Raw genomic sequence first — 27,942 nt, 5'->3', positions numbered from 1 at the left:
GTGAACACACAATAAAATAGATAGATGATGTGTTATAGAATTGTATACCTGAAACCTGTATAATTTTATTAACCAATGTTACCCCAATTAAATTCAATAAGAAAAGACAACCTAAGTACCAATCAAGGAATGAATAGATAAAAGAGAAGTAATATGGTAATATGTGTGTCAGATACACACAAATGCACAATGCTATATTTTCTTAATCCATCCTATATAATAAAGAGGTAATATGCAAATTGACCACAACTCTAACACACAAGATGGCCGCCCCCATGTGGACACTAGATGGCCGCCACAAGATGGCTGGCAGGGCAGGGTAATTGTTGGTGATCAGGCCAGCAGGGGAGGGCAGTTAGGGTAAGGTGACCAGATCGTCCCGCCAAAAGCGGGACCATCTGGTCACCTTCAGTTAGGGGCAATCGGGCCTGCAGAGGAAGGCACTTGGGAGCACCAGGTCTGCAGGGGAGGGCAGTTAGGGGTGACCAGGTTGGCAGGGGAGGGCAGTTAGAGGCAATCAGGCCTGCAGAGGAGGGCAGTTGGGGGGACCAGGCCTGCAGGGGAGGGCAGTTGCAGGGAGCAGGACCTGCAGGGGAGAGCAGTTGGAGGTGACCAGGCTGGCAGGGGAAGGCAGTTGTGGGGAGCCAGACCTGCAGGGGAGAGCAGTTGGAGGTGACCAGGTTGGCAGGGGAGGGCAGTTAGGGGCGACCAGGTTGGCAAAGGAGGGAAGTTAGGGGTGACCTGGCAAGCAGGGGAGGGCAGTTAGGGGTAATTGGGCCAGCAGAGGAGCAGTCAGGTGTCGTCCAGGCTGGCAGGGGAATGGTTAGGGGATGATCAGGCTGGCAGGCAGAAGCAATTAGGGGCAATCAGGCAGGCAGGCAGGCAAGCTGTTGGGAGCCAGCGGCCCCGGTTTGTGAGAGCGATGTCCAACTGCTCGAGGGGTCCTAGATTGGAGAAGGTGCATGCTGGGCTTAGGGACACACACACACACACACACACACACACACACACACACCTACCTGTGCATGAATTTCATGCACCTGGTCTCTAATATATAAATAACACATAGATACAGACAACAGTGTAGGGATAGCCAGAGGGAAAGGGGGATTGGGGATAGGAGATAGGTGAAGGTGAACAAAGAGACGGAAAAATGGGGACGGAAAAAGACTTTGCTTTGGGCAACAGACAAACAATGCAGTGTGCTGATGATGTTTTATGACCACTGGGTGAAAAGGTGAAGAGATTAAAAAGTACAAATTGGTAGTTACAGAATAGTCACAGAGATGTAAATTACAGTATAGGGAATATAGCAATAATATTGTAATAACTATGTATGGGACCATGTTGATACTTGAAATACCAGAGTTACTAACCTGTGAAGTACATAATTGCCTAACTACAATGCTATACATATGAAATTAATATAGAATAATACTTAATGTAAACTGTAATTGAAAAAAAAAGACAGTATGACCAAAATGTGTGTATCCCAGGAATGCTAATTAGGATTAATCCTATCTAATAAAAGAGTAATATGCAAATTAACCACCACTCCGCTATAGCCACCAGCCATGCCCACCAGCCAATCATAGCGAGTATGCAAATTAACCCCAACCAAGATGGCTGCGGCCACTGAGCAAGCAGGAGGGAGGCTTGGGTTTCCCTGGCAGTGGAGGAAGCCAAGCTTTCCACACACCCTGGCGGGCCCAGGCCTCCACTCAAGGGTACAAAGTTTCAATTATAGAAGATAAATAAATTCCAACAGAAATGGCGCTAGCCACAGAGCTGCAGAGAGCAGGAGGCTAGGGTTTCCCCTGGCAATGGAGGAAGCCAAGTTTCTGCAGCCCTGGCCGGCCCAGGCCTCCACTTAAGGCTACAAAGTTTCAATTATAGAAGATAAATAAATTCCAACAGAAATGGCGGCAGCCATGGAGCAAGGAGGAGGCTTGGCTCCGCTCCAGGCTACAAAGTTTCAATTGTAGAAGATAAATAAGTCCCAGATACCAGGGCCTCCGCTTGGGTCGCCGGGTGGCGTGGCCAGCCTGCAAACTGCCACAGGCCCCTCACCTAGGCTGCCCCACGCCCCAAGGGAACCTGCACCCTGATCCGGGACACCCTTCAGGGCAAACCAGCTGGCCCTCACCCATGCACCAGGCCTCTATCCTATCTAATAAAAGAGTAATATGCAGATTGACCATTACTCCAACACACAAGATGGCTGCCCCCATGTGGTCAAAGATCCTGACCCCATGTGGACACAAGATGGCCACCACAAGATGGCCAGCAGGGGAGAGAAGTTTAGAGGGACCAGTCCTGCAAGGAAGGATAGTTGGGGGCAATCAGGCCAGCAGGGGAGGGCAGTTGGGAGGGACCAGGCCTGAAGGGAAGGGTAGTTGGGGGGGACCCAGGCCTTCAGGGGAGAGCAGTTGGGGGGACCTGGCCTGCAGGGGAGGGCAGTTAGGGGCAAACAGGTTGGCAGGGGAGCAGTTAGGCATCAATCAGGCTGGCAGGGGAGTGGTTAGGGGGTGATCAGGCTGGCAGGCAGAAGCAGTTAGGGGCAATCAGAAAGGCAGGCAGACGAGCAGTTGGGAGCCAGCAGTCCTGGATTGCGGGATCGGGCCTAAATGGGCAGTCGGACATCCCCCAAGGGGTCCCAGGTTGGAGAGGGTGCAGGCTGGGCTGAGGGACACCCCTCCCCCCTACACGAATTTCGTGCACCAGGCCTCTAGTATTCAAATAAAAGAAAAATATCTCAAAGCAGAAAAATATTTTATGAAGCTTAAAATTCATTTTTGGATTGAAAAACAAACAAACACCTCTTTTAGCTCAATAAGAATAGAAGGAAACTTTTTTTTTTCTTCCAAAAACGTTATTTATTTTATTTTAATTGTTTAAAATATTACAAATAGTAGTACATATGTCTCCTTTTTTCCCCCGTATTGACGTTCCCCCGGCCTCCTCTATCCCCCGGCATATGCCCTCATCCCCCACCCCCATGTCTTGTGTCCATTGGTTATGTTTATATGCATGCATACAAGTCCTTCAGTTGATCTCTTACCTCCCCCCACACCCTAGCCTTCCTGCTGTAATTTGACAGTCTATTTGATGCTTCTCTGCCTCTGTATCTATCTTTTTGTTCATCAGGTTATAATGCTCTTTATTATCCATAAATGAGTGAGATCATGTGGTATTTTTCTTTCACTGACTGGCTTATTTCACTTAGCAAAATGCTCTCCAGTTCCATCCATGCTGCTGCAAATGGTAAGAATTCCTTCTTTTTTTACAGCAGCATAGTATTCCATTGTGTAGATGTAGCACAGTTTTCTAATCCACTCATCTGCTGGTGGGCATTTAGGCTGTTTCCAAATCTTAGCTATTGTAAATTGTGCTGCTATGAACATAGCGGTGCATATATCCTTTCTGATTGTTCTGTTTTCTTAGGATATATTCCTAGAAGTGGTATTACTGGGTCAAATGGCAGTTCCATTTTTAAATTTTTGAGGAAATGCCATACTGTTTTCCACAATGGCTGCACCAGTTTGCATTCCCACCAACAGTGAAGAAGGGTTCCTTTTTCTCTGCATCCTCACCAGCACTTGCCATTTGTTGATTTGTTAATGACAGCCAATCTGACAGGTGTGAGGTGGTACCTCATTGTTGTTTTGATTTGCATCTCTCAGATGATTAGTGACTTTGAGCATGTTTTCATATGTCTCTTGGCTTTCTGAATGTCCTATTTCGAAAAGTGTCTATTTAGATCCTTTGCCCATTTTTTGATTGGATTGTTTATCTTCTTTTTGTTAAGTTGTATGAGTTCCCTGTAAATGTTGGAGATTAAAGCCTTATTGGAGATAACATTGGCAAATATGTTCTCCCATGCAGTGGGCTTTGTTGTTGTTTTGTTGATGGTTTCTTTTGCTGTGCAGAAGCTTTTTATTTTGATGTAATCCCATTTGTTTATTTTCTCCTTAGTTTCCATTGTCCTAGGAGCTGTATCGGTAAGATATTGCTATGACATATGTGTGATATTTTGCTGACTATGGATTCTTCTAAGATTTTTATGGTTTCCTGTCTTACGTTTAAGTCCTTTATCCATTTTAAGTTTATTTTTTATGTATGGTTGATCTAGTTTCATTTTTTTGCATGTATCTGTCAAATTTTCCCAACACCATTTATTAAATAGACTGTCTTGACTCCATTGTATGCTCTTGCCTCTTTGTCAAATATTAATTGAGCATAATGGTGTGGGTCAACTTCTGGGTTCTCTGTTTGGTTCCATTGGTCTATATGTCTGTTCTTGTGCCAGTACCAGACAGTTTTGAGAACCGTGGCTTGGTAATATAGCTTGATATCTGGTATTGTGATCCCTCCTACTTTGTTCTTCTTTCTCAGGATGGCTGTGGCTTTTTGGGGTCTTTTTTTGTTCCAGATGAATTTTTGAAGAGTTTGTCCTAGATCTGTGAAATATGCCGTTGGTACCTTAATGGGGATTGCATTAAATCTATAGATTGCTTTGGGTAGTATGGGCATTTTAATGATGTCGATTCTCACAATCCATGAACACAGTATATTCTTCCATTTGTTTATGTCTTCCTCTATCTCTTTTTTCAAAGTCCTGTAGTTTTTGGAGAACATAACCTTTACCTCCTTAGGTAGGTTTATTCCTAGGTATCTTAATTTTTTTGGTGCAATGGTAAATGGGATTGCTTTTTTAGTTTCTCTTTCTGTGAGTTCATTATTGGTGTATAAAAAAGCCATAGATTTCTGGGTATTAATTTTGTATCCCACTACATTGCCAAATTCATTTATTAAGTCTAGTAGTTTTTTTGATGGAGTCTTTTTTTTAAATTTAATAAATCTTTATTGTTCAGATTTTTACAATTGTTCCTCTTTTTTTTCCCCCCATAGCTTCCCTCCACCTGGTTCCCACCCCACCCTCTGCCCTTACCTCCCCCACACTGTCCTCATCCATAGGTGTACGATTTTTGTCCAGTCTCTTCCCACACACCCCACACCCCTGTCCTCTGTGGAATTGTCAGTCCACTCCCTTTCTATGCCCCTGATTCTATTATATTCACCAGTTTATTCTGTTCACCAGATTTTTTATTCACTTGATTTTTAGATTCACTTGTTGATAGACATGTATTTGTTGTTTATAATTTTTATCTTTACCTTTTTCTTCTTCTTCCTCTTCTTAAAGAATACCTTTTAGCATTTCATATAATACTGGTTTGGTGGTGATGAACTCCTTTAGCTATTTCTTATCTGTGAAACTCTTTATCTGACCTTCAATTCTGAATGATAGCTTTGCTGGGTAGAGTAATCTTGGTTGTAGGTTCTTGCTATTTATCACTTTGAATATTTCTTGCCACTCTCAACTGGCCTGCATAGTTTCTGTTGAGAAATCCGCTGACAACCGTATGGGTGCTCCCTTGTAGGTAATTAACTATTTTTTCTCTTGCTGCTTTTAATATTCTTTGTCTTTTGCTCTTGGAATTTTAATTATGATGTGTCTTGGTGTGGCCCTCTTTGGATTCCTTTTGTTTGGGGTTCTGTGTGCTTCCTGGACTTGTAAGTCTATTTCTTTCACCAGGTGGGGAAGTTTTCAGTCATTATTTCTTCAAATAGGTTTTCAGTATCTTGCTCTCTCTCTTCTTCTGGCACCACCATAATTCTGATGTTGGTACGCTTGAAGTTGTCCAAGAGGCTCCTTACGCTATCTTCAAATTTTTGGATTCTTTTTTCTTTTTGCTTTTCCGGAGGAGTGTGTTTTGCTTCTTTGTATTTCATATCTTTGACTTGATTCTTGCGATTCTCTAGTCTGCTGTTAGGTCTCTGTATAATATTTTTTATTTCAGTCAGTGTATGTTTAATTTCTAGTCGGTTCTTTTTCATATCCTTGAGGGTCTTGCTAAATTTATCAGCATTTTCTAGGAAATTCTTGAAAAACCTTATAACCGTGACTTTGAACTCTATATCCAGTCGTTTGCTTTCCTCCATTTCTTTCGTTTGTGATCTGTTACTTTATCTCCGCATTTTCGCTGCTTCCCTGAGTTGGCAGGGTAGCTTTGTGTGCTAGGTGTCCTATATGGCCCAGTGGCTCGGCCTCCCCAGTTACCTGAGGTGAACACTCTTGGTGCACCCCTTTGTGGACTGTGTGTATAGCCTTGTTGTAGTTAAGTTTTGATTGTTGTTGGTATTACTGGGAGGAATTGACCTCCAGGCCAATTGGCTGTGAGGATCAGCTGTGTCTATGCCGGGAGAACTTCTGTGCTGGAGACAGCCTTATGAGACACGACTTGCAAAATTGCAAAAGCCTCTGTGCTCAGCTTGGATGGGGCGGAGTCTCAGGGTGTAGCAGACAGCAATGGCTTCCCGTCAGCCCTGCCCTATGAGCCCCCTGGGTCTCAGTGTCCCTCAGTAATCACTGTAAGCACCTCTGAGAGAAAGCTGCCTTCGAGTTTCGCCCTCTGCCAAACAGTCCAGTTTCTCCCCGAATGAGTCTTGGTTCCCAGTAACTCGCCCGGAACTGGAGTTCAGCACAGTTGGGAGCTTCCGTCTCCCTCCCACTTAGAAAGCCTGCCAGGCACTCAGCCGCTTGTGCACTCAGCAGTCGGTCCTCTCTGTGAGCGTCTGCCTCCGGACCTCTGCCTTCCGCAGCTCCCTTGAGTCTCAGTGTGCTTTCTCTTTTCCTGACAGTCCAGTTTCTCCCCGAATGAGTTTGGGTTCCCAGAAACTTGCCCAGAACTGGAGTTCAGCGCAGTCGGGAGCTTCCATCTCCCTCCCGCTTTAGAAAGCCAGCCAAGCACTCAGCTGCTTGTTCACTAAGCTGCCTGTCCTCTCCATGCACTCGCACATCTCCGTACCTCAGCCTTTTGCAGCTCCTCTGATTCTCAATGTGCTTTCCTCTTTCCTTCTAGTTGTAGAATTTCCACTCAGCCAGCTTTCCTGTGGTTCTGGATGGTGTCCGATTTGTCTTTTAGTTGTAGTTTTGACATTGTTGTGTGAGGCAGCAGTTTAGGTGTTTACCGATGCCACCATCTTGGTTTCTCCTGATGAAGTCTTAAGGGTTTCTATGTACAATATCATGTCACCTGGGAATAATGACAGTTTTACTTCTTCTTTTCCAATTTGAATACCTTTTATTTCTTCTTCTTGTCTGATTGCTATGGCTAGCACTTCCAGTACTATGTTGAACAGGAGTGGTGAAAGTGGGCATCCCTGTCTTGTTTCTGTTCTTAGGGGAAATGGTTTTAGTTTTTGCCCATTGAGTATGATGTTGGCTGTAGGTTTGTCATATATGGCCTATATCATGTTGAGATATGCTCCCTCTATCCCCACTTTGCTGAGAATTTTTATCAAAAATGGGTGTTGGATTTTGGTGAATGCTTTCTCTGCATCTATTGATATGATCATGTGATTTTTGTCTTTCAATTTATGTGATATACCACGTGTATTGATTTCTGAATATTGTACCAGCCTTGCATCCCCGGAATAAACCCCACTTGGTCTTGGTGTATGATCTTTTTAATATATTGCTAGATGCTAATTGCTAATATTTAGTTGAGGATTTTATCATCTATGTTCATCAGGGATATTGGCCAGTAATTCTCTTTCTTTGTAGTGTCTTTATCTGGTATTGGAATTAGGATAATGGTGGTCTCAAAAAAAGAGTTTGGAAGTTGCTCCTTCCCCTTCATTTTCTGAAATAGTTTGAGGAATATAGGTGTTAGTTCTTCTTTGAATTTTTGGTAAAACTCCCCTGTGAAGCTGTCCGGACCTGGGCTTTTGTTTGGTGGGAATTTTTTTTATTACTGCTTCTATTTCATCAGTTGTTCTTGGCCTATTCAGGTTTTCTGATTCCTCCTGACTCAGTTTTGGGAGATTACATTTCTATAGGAATTTGTCTATTTCATCCACACTGTCCAGCTTGTTGGCATACAGTTGTTCAGAGTATTTTCTTACAATCCTTTGTATTTATGTGATGTCAGTGGTTACAGTACTTCTCCACTTTCATTTCTGATTTATTTGTGTCCTCTCTCTTTGTTTTTTATGAGTCTGGCTAATGGTTTATCAATTTTGTTTATCCTTTCAAAGAACCAACTCTTGGTTTCATTGATTTTTTTGTATTTATTTATTTATTTATTTGTTTATTTATTTATTTATTTATTTTTTAGTCTCTATGTTATTTATTTCTTCTGTAATCTTTATTATTTCTTTCCTTCTACTTACTCTGGGCTTTCCTTGTTGTTCTCTTTCTAGTTCTTTAAGTTGTAGAGTTAAATAGTTTATTGCTGATTTTTCTTGTTTGTTTGTTTCTTTTTAGGTATGCCTGTAGTGCTATGAATTTCCCTCTCAGGACTGCTTTTGCTGTATCCCAGAAATTTTGGGTTGTTGTGTGTTCATTTTCATTTTTTTCCAGAAACTTTTTTATTTCTTTCTTGATCTCATTGGTAACATATTCATTGTTTAATAATATGCTATTTTGCTTCTGTGTGTTTAAATGTTTTGGGGTGTTTTTACTGTAGTTGATATCTAATTTCATTCCACTGTGATCTGAGAAAATGCATGATATGATTTCAATCTTCTTGAACGTGTACAGACTATTTTTGTGCCTTAACATGTGGTCTATCGTTGTGATTGTTCCATGTGCACATGAGAAGAATGTACATTCTGTTGTGTTGGGGCGAAATGTTCTATAAATGTCAATTAAATCCACCCAATACAGTGTGTCCTTTAGACTCTCTGTTTCTTTGTTAAGTTTCTGTCTGTAAGATCTACCCAGTGAAGTCAGAGGGGTGTTAAAGCCCCCTACCATGACTATATTGTTGTCAATCTCTCTGTTAAAGTCCTCTAGAAGTATATATATGCTCCTACGTTGGGTGCATATCTATTTACCAGGGTTATATTCTTTTGTTGGATTGATCCCTTTAGTATTATCTGGTGACCTTTGTTGTCTCTTGTGATAGCCTTCATTTTAAAGTCTATTCATCAGATATGAGTCTTGCTACTTCAGCTTTCTTTTTCTTTTCCATTTTCATGGAAATTTTTTTCCATCCCTTCACTCTCATGCTCTGTGTGTCTTTTGTTTTGAGGTGGGTCTCTTGTAGACAGCATATACTTGGGTCATGGTTTTGTATCCATTCAGCTACTCTACACCTTTTGATTGGAGCATTTAATCCATTTACATTTAGGGTTATTATTGATAGGTATTTATTTATTGCCATTTTAATTCTGTATGGTTAGGTTTCTCTCTCTGTTTCTTCTTTTCATTACAGCAGTCCCTTTAACATTTCTTGTAATCCTGGCTTGGTGGTGATGTACTCCTTAGCCATTTTTTGTCTCTTTATTTGACCGTCTGTCTTGAATGGCAGCCTTGCTGGATATAGTAATCTTGGTCTCAGATCTTTGCTTTCCATTACTTTGAGTACTTCATGCCATTTTCTTCTGGCCTATAGAGTTTCTGATGAGAAATCAGGTGTCAGCCTTATGGTAACTTCTTTGTAGGTAAGTTTTCTTTTCTCTTGCTGCCTTTAAGATTTTCTCATTGTTTTTAATTTTTGGCATTTTAAATATGATGTGTCTGTGTGTGGGCCTGTTTGGGTTCTCCTTGCTTGGGGTTCTCTGTGCCTTTTGAACTTGTGTGATTTTTTCCTTTACCAGGTTAGGGAAATTTTCTGCCATTATTTCTTCAAACACATTCTCTATTCCTTTCTCCCTTTCTGCCTCTTCAGGCACACCGGCTATTCTAATATTGTTACATTTCACATTGTTCCACATTGTTTTTTGTTCTTTGATTGAATGATATTTTCAACTCTGTCTTCTAATGCACTGATTCAATCCTCAGCTTCCCCTAATCTGCTGAGTATTCCTTCCAATGAGTTCCTTATTTGTTTTATGTCATTCTTTATCTCAGACTTTTCTTTTTTTTTTATAGTTACTATTAGTGGCCCATTGTACGAATTTGTGCACCTTTAAAGGAACTGTGAGCCGTGAAGTTGCAGTGGGCACAGGGGCAGGTCTTGGCCCATCCTCCGCACCCCACCTGCCCCCTCCCACTGTGGGCTCCAGTCCCGTTTTCTGGCAACCCCTCTCCTGCCACCGCCGCTCCCATGTGCTGATGGCACTGGCCCCACTTGCACCCACTGAGGGCGTGGAGCGATTGGGGTCAGTGCCAGCTACGGATGCAAGTGGGGCTAGCATCAGCAGCAAATGCAAGAGCCCGGCAAGACTGCGGTGCATAGGAGCAAAGAATTTTCAGTAACCACCAGAGGCTAGCCCTGATGACTGCACCAGTGCACACCTTGGTTTGGCGCCCCGGCTCACCTGCTCCACCATCCTGCCATGGCCGATGCACACATTTCATGCTCTGCCGCTACCCGGCATGTTTTGCATGCACCCCTGGTGGTCAGCACACGTCATAGCTACTGGTTGTGCAGTTGTTCCACCATTTGGTCTATTTGCATATTAGGGTTTTATATATATATATATCTATATATATATATATATAGATATAGATATATATATATAGATATAGATATATATATATATATAGATATATATATAGATATATATAGATATAGATATAGATATAGATATAGATATAGATATAGATATAGATATAGATATATAGATATCTTTTTTCATGCTGTTGAGCACCTTTACCATCATTACTCTGAACTTTGTTTCAGATAAATTTCTTATCTCTACTTCATTTATCTCTTCTTCTGGAGAATTCTCTGGGGGTTCTTTGTCTCCTCATTTTGGCTTTCTGTTTGGATTTGTGACTATGTGTTAGGTAGATCCTCTACACCTCTCAATCTCTAGTGCAGGACAGTTAAAGGCTGTTTCTGACTAATTATATCAGGCAAAGACTCAAAGCCTCCAGAGACAGTCTCCACCTACAGACTAATAGGATTCTGACTTGAATTTCCCCCCCAGGCAATCATCCTCAGGTGTGGTGAGAGTTTTTCAACAGGGTGGGGCAGTTGCTTCTGTCTGGCAGCTAATTGTTATTTTTAATCTCTTAAGTGGCCTCAGGGCAAGGTGTTTTCCAATAGGGTGTATCAACTGTCTTCCTGCCAGGCAAGGCAAATGTCTATGTGGGAAAGATGTCCTCCACTGCATGAGAGGATGACAGCCCAGGAAACTTGGGGTGTCTACATTCTAAGCTCTATCCCGAGTCCCCAGTCCTGGCTTCTGCTCTCACAGCTCCAGTCCACTTCACCCTTCCTCTGCCAGAGCACAAGGTGGATAGCTCCACAGGGAATTTTGTGCATTCGCCCTTTAATAGGATGTCTGAATTTTCAGCTCTCACTCCCTGGCAGACAGCATCCCGTTGCTTTTCACAGCCAGATGTTATGTGGGTACCCTTCTCAGTTTTGGTGCTCTCTGCTGGGGGGCTCAGCTTGGGGATTAGGTCCCGGAGTTCTCAGTGGCAACACACACACACACACACACACACACACACACACACACACACACAGCTGAGATATCTCTTCGGGACTTCAGTTGCTGTCTGTGGGTGCCTCGCCAGCTCTTTCGCACCTCTGCCCCCTCCTACCAGTCTCTATTCAGTCTCCACTTTTGGTCCTCGGGCATCAGGGTTCTCTCCTGTGAGTTTTATCTTGATAATTCAGGAAGTTTTTCTGTATTTTAGTGTAATTCCAGTCTGTTTCTGGGAGCATGTACATCTAAAGTTTTCTAATTACCATTTATAGCTGCATGAAAATGGAAGCTATAAAGCTAACAAATGATATACAACTCCTCTATACAGAAAACAATACAGCATTATTGAGAGAAAGTACAGAAGAGCTTAATAATGTTGCAGATTGGGGTTTCTGGAATAAGATGCTGATATGAAATTTGTGTGTCACATGTTTATTAGGGATAAACACCTATGAAAGCCAGGGGAAGGAAGGATTTGAACTGCAATGCAGACCCCTCAACACCTGGGCCAATCTTGCAGGGAGCTCTAGAGTGAATATTGCCCAACAGAGTTGTTCTACCTCAGACTGGTCTTTATATTCCATTCCTCATTCCCTGCCCTCTCCCCTTCCCCCATACTGCTCTGTCACTGGATGTAGGCTTCCCTAGAAATAGTTGACCTTGGGTAACAGTTCTCTGCAGGTGAAATAAAGCTGAAGATGCTCACAGCTGGGGGCTGTCTGTTGGTGGCACTCCCTCTGACTGGGTAAAATCCTGTTATAAAGAAGAATCTGGGCAGCACATCTCCATGTTTCCCACACACATGAGTTGCAGCTCTCAATACTAAAATGTCAGTTTTCCTCAAATTGATCTAAATATTCCATGCAATACAATAAAAATCCCAATATTTTTAAATTTTAAAATTATAGTAAGACACACAACAAAAATTTACTATTAGTGGTATTTGCAATATAGTTCAGCCAATGTCTATTTCAAGAATATTTTCTCTTTTTTAATTGATTTTTTTATAAAGAGAGGAAAAGAGAAGGAGAGAGGAAGAAACATTGATGTGAAAATGAAATATTAATCAGTTGTTTCCTGCATGCCCCATACTGGGGATTGAGCATGCAACCTAGGACCTGACCAGGAATTGAACCCTCAACATTTTGGTGTACAGGATGCCCAACTAACTGAGCCACAGTAGCCAAGGCAGGAAAGAAAGCTTATCATTATTTTCCCCAATAGTATAAGCAGGAGTTAAAGTGTCTAAAACTAAAAGAAGCAACATCTCACTTGTTCCATTTTTCCCCATGGAACTTCCCAGTGGTAGGGAGTCAGGTGCATCAGTGAATATGTGGGTGTCCTCTCACTGTTGAGGGTGTCCAGAACAACAGGCTCTGGCTGTTTAATGGACTCTGAAGTGTGCCTGTGTGTGTGTGGTGAGGGTGAGGGTAGGGTGGTATTGATGAAGGAAGGTCAGAGTGGACTGAGTCAGAATAGAGAAAATGTCTTCAAGAATTCTCCTATAAGAAGGTATCTGCATTAAAAAAAAAAAAAAGAAGAAGAAGAAGGTATCTGCAGAGTTACCTGAAGACCTCTGCCCAAGGCTTCAGAAAAAGAGACCTAGGAATGAAGATACTTGGGCAGCAATGTAAATTCCCAAAAGCAGGCCCCACCAGGGGGCCTGAGTCCTTTAGTGCATCTCCCTTCAGAGGCTATAATACTTTGGCTGTGTGCCAAGTATGGTTTCTTTCCCCTGAGAAGCCAGTTAGTCTTTGTAACTGCCTGGAATCAGGCCTGAAAAGTCACATAGGATTTTAACCAGGAGCTGAACTCCTCAAAAAGATGCTCAACTTAATTAGTAATCAGGGAAATGCAAATTTTAAACCTGACAATATTAAGTGCTGGTGAGGGTGTAGAGCACCAAGAATTCCAAAAGATCTCTGATAGTGAATATAAATTAGTACAATAACTTTGGAAAACAGTTTGGCATATCTTGTCACCAAGCAATTCCATTTCCAGGTGGAGTAGAAATCAAAAGAAATTCTTGCATATGTGCACAAGGAGACATAAATAAGAATATTCTCTGAAACAATCTTTATAATAGCCTCAATTTGAAAAAAAATCCAAATGTCAATCAACTGTAGGATGAGTAAATAGCAATATATTAATAAAACAGAGTACTTCCATTATTTTTAACAAAGTGAATGAAATTTAGCTACACAAAGATAATGTTGAATGAACAAAGCTAGATACAGAAGTATACTATAGGATCCTATTTATATATAGTTTAAAAACAAAAAACTAATATACAATATTAGGATTCAAAATAGTGGTTACTATTCTTTTGGAAGAAAGGAAGTTGGCAGTGAATTGCAGAGCACCTGAAGGCACTGGTTTGAAGTATGATGGTTATACTTTATATATTTATGTATAATGAATTTTTTAGATGTGTACAATACTTCATTAAAAATGTTTGTAAAAGGAACAAATACAATCACATTCAATTTATAAAGTATCCACACAATTTTAAGAGGGGAAAATGCTGTATCAATAAATAATGTCCTCAATGGTAAGATATGTACACATATAATACCTTAATAAAAAATGAAAATAAATAAATAATGTCCTTACCTCTCTAGGATTAATGCATCTTATTATCTGACGTGGTTCCCCTTGTCTTCTTATATTAATCAGACTTTTAAAGTATTTGAAAATAGTGATATTCTAAAGGTTCAAACATAAAATTTTATGGTCAAAACTGGGCAAAAGGAGTAAAAACTATAAAATAGATTTTATAAATGTAAACTAGATTTTAGATATATGATCCACTCAGGGTTTCCTTTGACAAGCCATGCAATGTTGGTATTATTCTCACAACAAGTTTTAGCCTTAAGTTTGTAATTGTATTACTAACAGCTATAAATAAAATATCTAGAACTTTGGTTGGGTCACTTCCGTATACTCCAGAGTAATCTGGGAGAAAGACAAAATACAAGCTAGCGATTAAGAACATTGACTCTGGCATACTATTGTCTAGGTTCAACTGTTAGTACTTGCTAGCTGCGTGACCCTGGACAAGTTGCTTAACCTCAGCTTATCTAAAACATGAGAATGATAGTAACTATCTACAGGTTGGTGAAAAATGAATCTGTTAATATTTGTAATGCACTTAGAACAACAGCTGGCACAAGAAAGTACTCAATAAATATTATCTATTATTATCATTACAGAATCATCTTCATTCCTGTTAAAGTAATTCCACTGATTTACAAATCCTGTCTATTTTTTATGTTGGCAAAAATTTAGTCAAACAATTCCTAAAAAATCTTCAATTTTTGAAAACTGTTTCTTTGGTAACGCACTCCTCATATCCTATCCCCTCAAAAACCCCTAATAACTCTTGGTAAACTGCCCCCCTCTTAGTCTGCTTATGTTAAGTCAAATCAAATAAATTCAAACTGAAGCAAATCCATAGCACCAATACGATAATTTGAAGCCCCATTTCAACTGCCTGTGGAAGAAGGTGCAGTCACTATCAACATAGATAATATTATTTCTGCAAGGAAGATAAAATTTCCTTAAAGTAAAACCCAAAATTGAGTATCAAAAATTATGATGGTTTAAAATCTGGATAGTATCTTCTAAATATGTAGATCACTGTATCAAATCACCCCAAACTTAAAGCAACAACTATTTTCTGTGGGTTGACAAGGAACTTCTACTGGTTTTACATATATGCCTATAGTCAGCTGCCAGATCACCTGGAGCTGAGTGATTAATATGACCACACATAAATATCTGGGTCTTCTGCTTGGAATGTTGGAACATCTGTGTTGGCTGGGACTCTATCTCCACATATACTTTCCGTTTGAGTTTTTTCACTGCGTGGAGTTTCAAAGTACCAAAGAGAGAAAAAGTAGAAGTTGCAAGGCTTCTTAAGGCCTTGTCTTGTAAGTCATACAGCATCAGTTGTTCTGCATTTTATTGGTCAAAGTCAAGACCTAGCAGATCTCAAGAGGTGAAGTTCAAAGTGTGACCTATAGGAAATTCTATATAGATATTGGCCTCGCTCAAGGGTGGCCCTGAAGGACAGGCATGAAGATAAATCCTTCCATAGGACAGAATCTCAAGCAGCATACATGGTTGTAGATTGTGCCTATAAGGAAAGATGATTAGAGGTACAGATGGGCAGTGACTGATGGTTTGACTGGATGGTCAGGAATTTGGAAAGAACATGGTTAGAAAATTGGTGACAAGAAGGTCTGGAGAAAAGGTCAAACCACCCACCCCCAAATGCACACCAAGTGAGGATATATTTGTGTCCGTATAGATGCTCACTGAAAGCAATCTCAGCAAAGGGACTCTTAACAATCATATAGGCAAAGTGACTAGTTCTTTGGAGTCAGCCAGCCTTTTCCCCCAGCCACTGCTCTCCTTGCTCATGAACAAAGTGGCCATGCAGCAAAGTTGGAAGTCATTCATCGGCTCAGATACTGTCCACTGCTGAGTGGCCACTTTGCCAAAACAGAGACCAACACTGAGCCCTTGATATGGCATTGTTCCTTGGGTTAATTAGCCAGCTTCCTGTGGCACACTGATTAGGTGAAACATTTCCATTACGGAAGGGGAACAACTTTATACTCACTGGAAGTGACACTTTACCCTTCTGTGTACACACAATCTGTATACTTTCAATATGGTTCATTCACTGTCATAATATTGCACATAATATTACTTCTGAGCACAGAAATTGCTTCACAGCAAATTTAGTACATCAATGGGCCCATGCACATGAAATTCACTGATATGAACTTGTTCCCCATCACACTAAACTAGCGATTTTCAACGAGTATGCACAAGCATTTTTGGGTCACAAGCATTTTTATCCCTTCACTCTCATCCTCTGTGTGTCTTTTGTTTTGAGGTGGGTCTCTTTAGACAGCATATACTTGGGTCATGGTTTTGTATCCATGATTTTTGGATACATGTTTTGTAGCTACTCTACATCTTTTGATTGGAGCATTTGATGGAGCATTTAATGCATTTACATTTAGGGTTATTATTGATAGGTATTTATTTATTGCCATTTTAATTCTGTATGGCTAGGTTTCTCTGTTTCCTCTTCTCATTAGAGCAGTCCCTTTAGCATTTCTTGTAATCCTGGCTTGGTGGTGATGTACTCCTTTAGCCTTTTTTTGTCTCTTTGTTTGACCGTCTGTTTTGAATGATAGCCTTGCTGGATATAGTAATCTTGGTCTCAGATCTTTGCTTTCCATTATCTTGAGTACTTCATGCCATTCCCTTCTGGCCCATAGAGTTTCTGATGAGAAATCAGGTGTCAGCCTTATGGTAACTTCTTTGTAGGTAACAGTTTTCTTTTCTCTTGCTGCCTTTAAGATTTTCTCATTGTTTTTAATTTTTGGCATTTTAATTATGATGTGTCTGGGTGTAGACCTGTTTGGGTTCTTCTTGCTTGGGGTTCTCTGTGCCTCCAGAACTTGTGTGACTTTTTCCTTTATCAGGTTGGGAAGTTTTCTGCCATTATTTCTTCAAACACATTCTCTATTCCTTCCTCCCTTTCTGCCTCTTCAGGCACACCGGCTATTCTAATATTATTACATTTCACATTGTTCCACAGCCCCCTTAAGCTGTCCTCCTGTTTTTTAATTTTTTTTTTTCTGTTTGGTTTTCTGATTGAGTGATATTTTCAATTCTGTCTTCTAATTCACTGATTCAATCCTCAGCTTTCCCTAATCTGCTGTGTATTCCTTCCAATGTGTTCTTTGTTTTATGTCATTCTTTATCTCAGACTGTTCTTTTTTTCATAGCCACTATATCTTTTTTCATGCTGTTGAGCACCTTTACCATCATTACTCTGAATTTTTTTTCAGATAAATTTTTTAAAAAATATATATTTTATTGATTTTTTACAGAGAGGAAGGGAGAGAGATAAAGAGTTAGAAACATTGATGAGAGAGAAACATCAATCAGCTGCCTCCTGCATACCTCCTACTGGGGATGTGTCCGCAACCAAGGTACATGCCCTTGACTGGAATCGAACCTGGGACCTTTCAGTCCACAGGCTGGCTCTCTATCCACTGAGCCAAACCAGGTAGGGCTCAGATAAATTTCTTATCTCTGCTTCATTTATCTCTTCTTCTGGAGAATTCTCTAGTTTTTTCATTTGGGGGTAGTTTGTCTCCTCATTTTGGCTTTCTGTTGGGTTTGTGACTGTGTATTAAGTAGATCCTCTACATCTCTCAATCTCTAGTGCAGGACAGTGTTAAAGGCTGTTTCTGACTAATTAGATCAGGCAAAGACTCAAAGCCTCCAGAGACTGTCTCCACCTACAGACTAATAGGATTCTGACTTGAATTTCCCCCCCAGGCAATCATCCTCAGGTGTGGTGAGAGTTTTTACAAGGTGGGACAGTTGCTTCTGTCTGGCAGCTAATTGTTATTTTTAATCTCTTAAGTGGCCTCAGGGCAAGGTGTTTTCCAATAGGGTGTGTCAACTGTCTTCCTGCCAGGCAAGGCAAATGTCTATGTGGGAAAGATGTCCTCCACTGCATGAGAGAATGACTCAGCCCAGGAAACTTGGGGTGTCTACCTTCTGAGCTCTATCCCCTGAGTCCCCAGTCCTGGCTTCTGCTCTCACAGCTCCAGTCCACTTCACTCTTCCTCTGCCAGAGCACAAGGTGGGTAGCTCCACAGGGAATTTTGTGCATTCGCCCTTTAATAGGATGCCTGAATTTTCAGCTCTCACTCCCTGGCAGACAGCATCCCATTGCTTTTCACAGCCAGATGTTATGTGGGTACCCTTCTCAGTTTTGGTGCTCTCTGCTGGGGGGCCCAGCTTGGGGATTAGGTCCCAGAGTTCTCAGTGGCACCCCCCACACACACACACACAGAGCTGAGATATCTCTTCGGGACTTCAGTTGCTATCTGTGGGTGCCTCGCCAGCTCTTTCACACCTCTGTCCCCTCCTACCAGTCTCTATGCGGTCTCCACTTTTGGTCCTCAGGTACCAGGGTTCTCTCCTGTGAGTTTTCCATTGATTATTCAGGAAGTTTTTCTGTATTTTAGTGTAATTCCAGTTTGTTCCTTGGAGTATGTCCATGCAGCATCCATTTACTCTGTCACCATTGTTTAATCCTCAGTACCATACTGCAAGCATTTTTTGAATAATGAAATACCTGACTATTTAGTTAGGGGCACTGACAACTTTTCCCCTTAGGTTGTCAAATAAAGAAATGACAACAGCCAACACAACAATAGCCATCCAGTGCGAATGGAATCAAAATTATACCGTTTGTTGTTGTTTTTTGTATGTGTCAGATTGGCCAAAAAAATGTATCTTTTGCTGTACTGCAGAATTTTAATAATTAATTTATGTGTGCCATAAGATGAAAATGTTTGAAAAGCGATGCCCTAAACCAACTGTCTGTAAGAATGGTGGAATAGAATTTTAGAAACTCAGTTACAGTTAAGAGATCCAGGAATAACACTTTTCAGATTAGGGTGATGTCCTCTATGTCATATTATCATCTGAATAAATAATGAGCATATGATGTTATTTTGATCAGAGCCAACATTTATGATTCTAAGAATCAAGGGGTAGAAATGAAAGTGGCTCCCTCTCAATATTACTTCTAATGATCCACTAGTGAAAATTTTGCTTCCTCTCCTTATACATTTGGGCTGTACGGCTATAAAAGTCTTAGCACCGTGGAAGGAATGCTTACACCAAGGTACACACCAATACTTAAGTCTATATGATCTTGTAATTCAATGAACTTCTTTAAGAGGATCATTCAGACAGTTCAGAGATCTCCATTTCTTTAGGGTTAGTTATTGAAGCTTTATTATTATCTTTTTGTGGTGCCATATATTCATAATATATATATTCAGTAAATGACTTGTATTAAGGATATATGAAAAAATGTTCCAAGTGAATATTGACAATATAGTAGTAGAGGTGATGGAAATTGGGGGTTAGAATATTAGAGGAGTTTATGTGAAGAAAAGGGTAGGGATATTTATATCTTCATTATATATAAGTTGTCAAATAATGCTGTATTAGCATGATGGAAGAAGAAATAAATGTTTAAATATTTTTAAAGCAATAATGTAACAAACAGAGGAACTGAAAAAATAACAATTTATGATACCAGGAGGGGAGATAATAAGTAGGGTTGTAAAAGGTAAGAAATTCTCTATCTTTTCAAGTAACTTCTAAAGTTGACAAATAAAAAGTCCTATATATTGAAAAGCTAATATGCAAATAAACTGAACAGCAGAACAACCGGAACAACTGAACAACTGGTCGCTATGACATGTGCTGATGACCAGGAAGCATGTGCAGGACATGGTGGACGTTGGTTGTGGTGGGATGGTGGACTAGGTGAGTGGGGGCGCCAGACCAAGGTGGGGCGCCGGTCGCTGTCACTGGGACAAGCCTCTGGTGGTTACTAAAAATTCTTTGCTACCACACACCATGGTCCCGCCAGGCACTGGCACCCACTGCCAGCACCAGCCAGCCCTGCTCCTACCTGCAGCCGGTGCTGCCACTTGCACCTGCTGCCACTGCCCAGTACCCGTCATGATCCCTTGGAGTCATCAGCCCTGATCGCCCCTGAGGGCTTCTCCACCTCCTCCTGCTCCTGAGGAGCAATCGGGGTAGCAGCCGCCACTCGCACCCACTGACAGCACTGGCCCCAATCGCTCTGTGCCATCAGTGGGTGCAAGCGGGGCTGGCACCATCAGTATGTGGGAGCGGCGGCAGCGGGAGTGGGGCTGCTGGCAGACAGGAGACCAGGGGCCGCGGTGGGAGGGGCCAGGCGGGGGCATGGAGGATGGGCCAAAACCCACCACTGTGCCTACCGCAGCCTTTCAGCCCACAGTTCCTTTCAAGGTGCATGAATTTGTGCACTGGGCCCCTAATAATTACATAAACCTATTACTTAAAAGCATGGAACTAACTACTAGAAGATCCAAAAAGTAGTTTAGGTGGTTGCTTTTCGGGATGAAGGTGAAAAGAGTGAAGTGACATAAAAGACTTGCTTTTTAGTATGCATCTACATTATTTTATTTATGTTAAAGAAAGACACATTACTTTGATAAAAATATTTAAAATGATGGAAAAAATCTATATTTACATTACTATCACTATGCAAATTATTCACTTACTAGAGGCCCAGTGCATGAAAATTCATGCACTGGAGCGGGGGTCCCTCAGCCCGGCCTGCCCCCTCTCACAGTCCGGAAGCCCTCAGGGGCGGGAGGTGACCAGGTGATCAGGGGAAGGCAACGCCCCCATCACACATCTACTGCTGCCACTGCCAGCAGCACAAGCCTCAGTCAGCCCTGGTTACTTGAGCCTCAGGTGGCCCTGGGCGACTGGGCAACCGACATCCAAAGCTTCCCTGCACCTCAGGCCTCAGCTGGGCAGCCAACATCCTAGGCTTGCCTGCGCTTTGGGCTGGCCCTGGGCAGCTGGGGGGCTGAGTGGACTGGGGGATGCCAGAGGCAGGTGCGCGGAGAGGCCGGGTCAGCCTGGGTCGGGCCTGGCTGTGCATGCGCCTGTCGCCCAGGCAGGGCTGAGGGGACTGGGCGCCGCCATCTTGTGGCTGTGGGTGCCTCCATCTTTGAGGGCGTGGCAGTGAATTAGCATATTCCCTCCTTATTGTCTGTGGGTGCCACCATCTTTGTGAGGGCACAATGGTCAATTAGCATATTCCCTCTTTATTAGATAGGATAAGGCCATATAATATGCTAAAACTATGGATCCTTATTTACAAGTCACCCTCTGTGCTACTTGAAGTAGAATGTATCTAGAATCAGGATCAAATGTACTCTCTTTATAATCTTAAAACTATTTTCATTTGCATAATACTTGAACAATGACTTCAATGGTTGGCCCTTTTTCAGAGTTTCTAACTACTTAAAAAAAATTTTTTTAATTGATTTCAGAGAGAAGAGAGAGATAGAAACATCAATGATGAGAGAGAATCAATGATCAGCTGCCTGCACGCCCCACACTGGGGATCAAGCCCACGATCCAGGTATATGCCCTGACTGGGAATCAAACACTGACCTCCTGGTTCATAGGTCGACATTCAACCACTGAGTCAACTGGTACAGACTTTCAGTCAGCCCCCTTGTTTACAGTCATTCTCTTCTAGGCTTTTTAAATTGCCGAATCCTAACTGGTATCCTTTTGAGGGCTGCAATGGCAAACTAGCTCTCTCACTCAGGCTCCTTTAAAGTACATCTAGGCAAGTCTTCTATACGGTTTTGTCCAACAGGATGCTACCATCTGTTTCGGTTTTCCATAAATGAAATAAAATTTCTTATTTGCTCACGAACTCCCTTCTCTGTGTTATGGGTTAAGTTTCTGTATATTGTTATTTCAATGGGGTTTTGGAGGAATAGAAAGTGAAAATGTGTGCTCAGTCTACCACACATATACAACTTGTTTGTTTATATGCATGTCTTCTCTACTGAAACTCCTTAAGGGCAAGGATGTATAGTAAAATGCTAGCCCAGTGCCAGGAATATAGTCGGCTTTAATGGCATGTGGCTCTTTGGATTTGGATGTAAGATAAAAGAACTTACAAATAACAAAAAAGCTTAAGCCTGGATAAGTATGCTGAGGGAAATCACCAAAGGAATAGATTTTAAAGAAAAAATGTACTTTAATGTTGAAAATTAATAGTTACCCCCAGAATAGGTTTTATGGCTTTGATAGAGGCAATAGAGGAAGAAATGGAAACTACTTTGCAAGACATGATTAACTGATACAAAGGTGTTCTTCTGTGCTAGAAACAGAGCCAAACGACTTCACACAAAATTATCAAGCAGGCAGAGTGCTGCTGCTATCAGAAAGAGAAGAGTGAAGTCATGTTAGCTCTTGCCTCTCACCTAACCAGGTAAATCAACTTGGAATATTCCTTTCTGGATAAGAAGACCAGCTCTACCCATATTAAAGAATGATAAGGAACTAATACATTAACCCAGATATGGTGTATTATTGAACTTTAAGTCCTCAAGAGTAGGTATTCAATTAATATTTAATGAGTGAATGTACCCCTAACACCTGTTCACAAACCTGATTCCAGAGTCAATAAATAAGTTTTTAGGGATGAAAGCCAAATGAGCCAATTAGTGATACTTTCATTGATAGTAACTATTATCAAAGTGCCTGGCCCAGATCAGCAACTCCATAAATATTTGTGAGGCTAATAAGATAATTAATATTAACTTTTTGAAACTTTAAAAACAATCTGCCTTTAAAGCAACTCTAAATATACTAAAAACTACTGAAATGTAAACAGGTGAACCTTATGATATCTAAATTATTTAGCAATAAAGCTGCAAACAAACAAAAAACTCACAAGAAACCTTTTCCAGGCCTTCTGAATGACTCTGGCAGCTTTATCACTCTTTGCAAAGTCCTCTTCTTGTACCAAAGACATTTAAAGTCCTAAAAAAAATAAGCAAAATGGGTATATTTAAAATTATATATTCCATTATGAAACTGTCACTAGAATTCAGTGAAAATTAAATAGAAAGTTGTATGAATGAATGAATGCCATATATTAAATTTACAGTAGCAATATGGTTCTGAGATGCTTTATCATAGTCCAAACTGAGTAAATTTTGCTATTTTAAGATATACTCTTTCTAGCTAGCAGGTGGAGAAGGAACAAAGTGTAGTTTATCTGTGTACTTCAGGATACTTCAGGGAAAAATATGTAAATTGCATTCCCTACTTAACATGTCATTACTTTTTAAATTCAAAATTATTCATATTACTGCTGAGATTTATTTACTTTAAAATTATTATATAATATGATACATCTCAGATGGCAAACCTATCTTCTGTATTTACCTCATTTAATAATAGAAACAGTGACAGTGTCCTTAAAAATTATTAAAACTGATTATTACACTATTCACAAAGAAGAATAAATAGTACATAAATACATTCTTAGAGAAAAAATTTCCAACAATATAAAACTGTAGAATAAAAAATCCTCCATTTCTTCTAGCCCAGTCCTTTCTTGAAAGATTATCTTTCTCGGTTAATAGATGTGTGATTCTTCCAGCTCTTTTCATATATATAAATTTAAACAATGTATATGTATATATGCACATGGTTATACAGTCTATATTATATATATATATATATATATATATATATATATATATGCATCATACAGGATTATTTGTTTGCATTAATGTGATAAAACTGTACACATTTTCCGCTTTCTTTACCTAACAATATATGTTGGAGACTTTTCCAAATTAATACATATAGATCCTACTCATTCTTTTTTGTAGTTGCACAGCATTCCTAAGTATGGATATGCCATAATTTAATTATTCTTTATTACTGGGCAACAGATTGTTTCGATATTTGCTGTTACAATTACAAAGTGAATAAACTTATACATCTATTTGTATACCTGTGCAACTATTTTTGTTAGATTTTTAGAAGTGAAATTGCTATGACATATATATTTTGCATTGCCTTTTCTGGAAGGGGTACCAGAAACTGTTAACAGTGATTGTCTCTGGGGAGGGACCCGGGGACTAAGGGGATTTGGGTTTAGGGATGAATACAAGATTTTATTCCAATACTAGAGGCCTGGTGCATGAAAATTCGTACACTTGAGGGGGGGTGTCCCTCAGCTGGGCCTGTGCCCTCTCACAGTACAGGGCTTCTCGGGGGATGTTCACCTCGGGGGAGCAGGCCTAGGCTGGCAGTCAGACATCCCTCTGGCAGCCCAGGAGCCCTTGGGGGGATGTCTGACTGACTGCGTAGGCCCGCTCCCCTAAGCCGCAGTCAGACATCTTTAGTTCTGCTGCGGAGGCAGGAGAGGTTCCTGCCACCACCACTACACTTGCAGCCGTCAGCCTGGCTTGTGGCTGAGCGGAGCTCCCCCTGTGGGAGCACACTGACTGGTGGTCAGTGCATGTCAGAGCAACCAGTCATTCCTGGTTGTTCCACCATTAGGGTCAATTTGCATATTACCCTTTTATTATATAGGCTCCTCTTTTATATTGTGTAATTTTGTTTTCACAATGTGCATGTAGTTCTGATATATATAACTTCATAAAAGAGTATGCAAATTAAAATTTTGACACAAACTGTCCTAAAAAATGTTGATTAATTTGCACTTATAAACATCCTATGACAGTGCTTAATTTCTAGATTTTTACAAAAGTGAAAAACTAAACATAAATGAAACATTAGGACTATTGTGAAACTTTTAATATTCTTTGCAATATTTAAATTGTGAGTTTTATTCCTGTTATTGTGCTTAGAGATTTAAGTGTACATGTGTGTAAGATAGCACAAGACAGCATTAGTGGTAGTTCATGCAGATTACATAATTTTTCTTTTTTTTTTTAATATATTTTATTGGTTTTTCACAGAGAGGAAGGGAGAGGGATAGAGAGCTAGAAACATCGATGAGAAGGAAACATCGACTAGCTGCCTCCTGCACGCTCCCTACTGGGGATGTGCCCGCAACCAATGTACATGCCCTCGACCGGAATCGAACCCGGGACCTTCCAGTCCGCAGACCGACGCTCTATCCACTGAGCCAAACCGGTTTCGGTGAGATTGCATAATTTTTCCAAATACATCCTTAATGTTAAATTTAGAACTGAATTTTAAACATTCCATTTAATTCTGCAAACATGTCTGAATCAGTTTTATTGGGCACTTTGACTTAAATAATTTCACACACCTGCTTCCCGCTTCTCATGTGATGAAGGCTAAAGGTGGTCAGATGCTGACAAATCAGTATCCTTTTTATGTGTATTTACTGAAAATGTTTACTATCTATCTCGTCCCCCTGCAATGTAAGTTCCCTTAGGCAGACTCTTTTCTTGCTTATTGCTATCCCCTCTATTTCTAGCAAAGAATAGGTGATCCATAAATAATATTTGCTTGCTGACTGAATAGGAGATATTAAATAAATGATGCATTCATACAATAGAATCCTGTGAGAATACTAAAAGTGATGCTGTAAACATATACATTGACATGGAAAATGTTCCATATCATAATGTACAATTTTTAAAGAAAAGTTTGTTAGAGAGCTATCTGTAATAAGCTATTTGTGTTAGCTTCTCCCTCCCCTATTCAAATATGCATGTGTGTGTATGAGTATGAATATCAATGTTAACAGTGGTAAAGAATTAAGGATACCCTGGATCCGGGTGAGGCTGGATCCCGGGTCCGGGGGAAGCCGCGCGCACCTGGGTCCACGTGAGGCCACACACCCCCTGGGTCCGGGTGAGGCCACGCACCCCCTGGGTCCGGGTGAGGCCACGTGCCCCTGGGTCCGGCTGAGACCCAACCAGAGGGAATCGAACCTGCATTACCACCATTTGTCCACCATCCAGAGCTGAGGGGTCAGTGCCGACATGTACACATAAGGAACTGGTGGACATTGATATTGGGTCTCAAAAGAACTGTTGGTCCAGAAAGAAACTCACTACAGACTGATTCATTTGCCTGTCAGCATAACTATTATCGCTCATCTCACATTCAGTTCATATAAGTATATCTCTAGTGACACATGATCTCGCTCATCTAGGGGAAATGATGAACAACATAGACTGATGAACAAGAACAGAACCAGAAACAAGGAGGCATCGATCGGACTATCGGGCCTCAGAGGGAGGATAGGGGAGGGTGGGGGGAGGGGGGAGAGATCAACCAAAGGACTTGTGTGCATGCATATGAACCTAACCAATGGTTAAGTTCAACAGGGGGTTGGGGCATCCGTGGGGAGGGGTGTGGGATGGGAATGGGGGGATGAGGACAAATATGTGACACCTTAATCAATAAAGAAATAAAAAAAAAAGAATTAAGGAGAAATTTTAAATGTTTATTTTTTATTACTTATCTAATAAACATGTACTACTTGAATAATAATAAGAATTTTTTTCAAATTAGTTTATCACTAACAAGAGAACAATTCACGGTAGGCTTGACCTGAGAAGTGAAGTGAGGAGGGATAGAGCATAAAGGGTGGTGTGGATAGCTTGAAGGCAGATCTTTCAATTCTGCTGCTTTGAGTGTGGTGTGCCAGTTTCTGAACTGCATGTTTCCTGATAAAGACATTGACAGTAGTTAGAAACTTTTACAGCAATTTGACAGTGTTGTGGCACACAAACATGTGATCAGTGGGCTTACAGTTTGTATATCTTTATTTTTTTTTCTTTCTCTAGCAAATTCCTTTTTAAAAAAAAGATTTTTAAAATTTGATTTTTAGGGAGAGAGGAAGGGAGAGGGAGAAAGAGAGAAAGATGGGTGTGAGGATGACACAATCATCTGCCTCCTGCACCCTCCCCACCAGGGATGGAGCTTGCAATCCAGGCTTGTGCCCTGACTAGGAATCAAACCCACAACCTTTTGGTGCACGGGATGACAACCAACCAACTGAGCCACACCAGCCAGGGCTCTAGTAATTAATGTTTATTTTATTTTACAAAAGGTCTGTAACACATTGAAAATAATTTTTAAAATTATTTTCACCATTGAAAATTGCTCTAAAGTGTAGTCTTGGGATTGGGCCCAGGGGTTACATGTATCTGGTTTAGTGTAATATCAATAGTATCTGCTTAAACTTCTAGAAACTGGAATCTGTACACCAATACCTGATACCCTTGTAACTCTAAAAATCAATAAAAACATCCTCGGGTGAGAGTAAAAAAAAAATTAGGAAGATGAGGGTAGAGGATGAATGTGTATGTGTGTGTGTGTGTGTGTGTGTGTGTGTGTGTGCTGTCATGGTTTTGTGTGAGAGCTAATTTTCATTTCACATTGTAGGAAGTGACCAGAAATAGCTAATCTAAAAGAAATCAAGAATAAGTAGAATAACATGATATTTAAAATATGGAAGTGAAAAACAAAAGAAGTGCATGTGCAATAAGGAAGAAAAAATAGAGTAGTGGGATAAAGAATGACAGGGGTATTTTAGCACAAGTAGTCAGGGAAGGTCTCTCTACGAGGAGACATTACCTTTTATGATGCAAACAGGCAATGATAGGAAAGTGATAGGTTTCCAGGCACAGGGAGCAGAAGATAAAAATGTCTCGAGATAAGGAGCTTGGTGTCTTCAAGTGGCTGAAAGAAAGAAAATTGTCATTGGAGCTTAGAGAAGAGGCAGAGGAGTGGAATATAAGGTTAAAAAAAAAGTAGGCAGGAGCCAGACTACAATTATATGGGAAATTGACTCACATGGTTTGGGTGGTGAACTGGAGCTGGCTTGCACTGGCTCAGTAGAATCAAATTTTCAATTTCAAAAATTTTGTGAGCTGGTTTTTAAACACAGTCATTATTATTTAAAATATATTTTTATTTATTTCAGAGGAAAGCATAGGGACAGCAAGATAGAAACATCAATAATAAGACAGAATCATTGATCAGTTGCCTCCTGCACATCCGCCACTGGGGATCGAGCCCACAACTGGGGCTTGTGCTCTG

The 27,942-nt window shown here is 40.8% G+C and overlaps 1 protein-coding gene across 1 annotated transcript in view; it reads right to left on the bottom strand.

Moving 5' to 3' along the window:
• The window catches only part of LOC307109272 (protein MFI), a gene marked incomplete at its 3' end in the record, with an annotated part of 65,796 nt that extends 38,241 nt beyond the window's left edge, over positions 1–27,555 (bottom strand). Inside the window, exons 1-3 of the mRNA XM_079787973.1 lie at positions 27,478–27,555; positions 22,829–22,917; positions 14,065–14,157 (exon numbers count right to left, since the gene is read on the bottom strand). Of these exons, the coding sequence (XP_079644099.1) occupies positions 14,065–14,157; positions 22,829–22,909 (174 nt within the window). The 5' untranslated portion in view covers positions 22,910–22,917; positions 27,478–27,555. The remainder of the gene's footprint in view (positions 1–14,064; positions 14,158–22,828; positions 22,918–27,477) is intronic.
• Positions 27,556–27,942: the final 387 nt, after the last annotated feature.

This window comes from Cnephaeus nilssonii (genome assembly GCF_951640355.1).
Source record: "Cnephaeus nilssonii genome assembly, chromosome: 13".
Classification (NCBI taxonomy): Eukaryota; Metazoa; Chordata; class Mammalia; order Chiroptera; family Vespertilionidae; genus Cnephaeus; species Cnephaeus nilssonii.
Note: the sequence above shows the minus strand (reverse complement) of the source record. Positions and strands in the feature narration are given on the sequence as shown.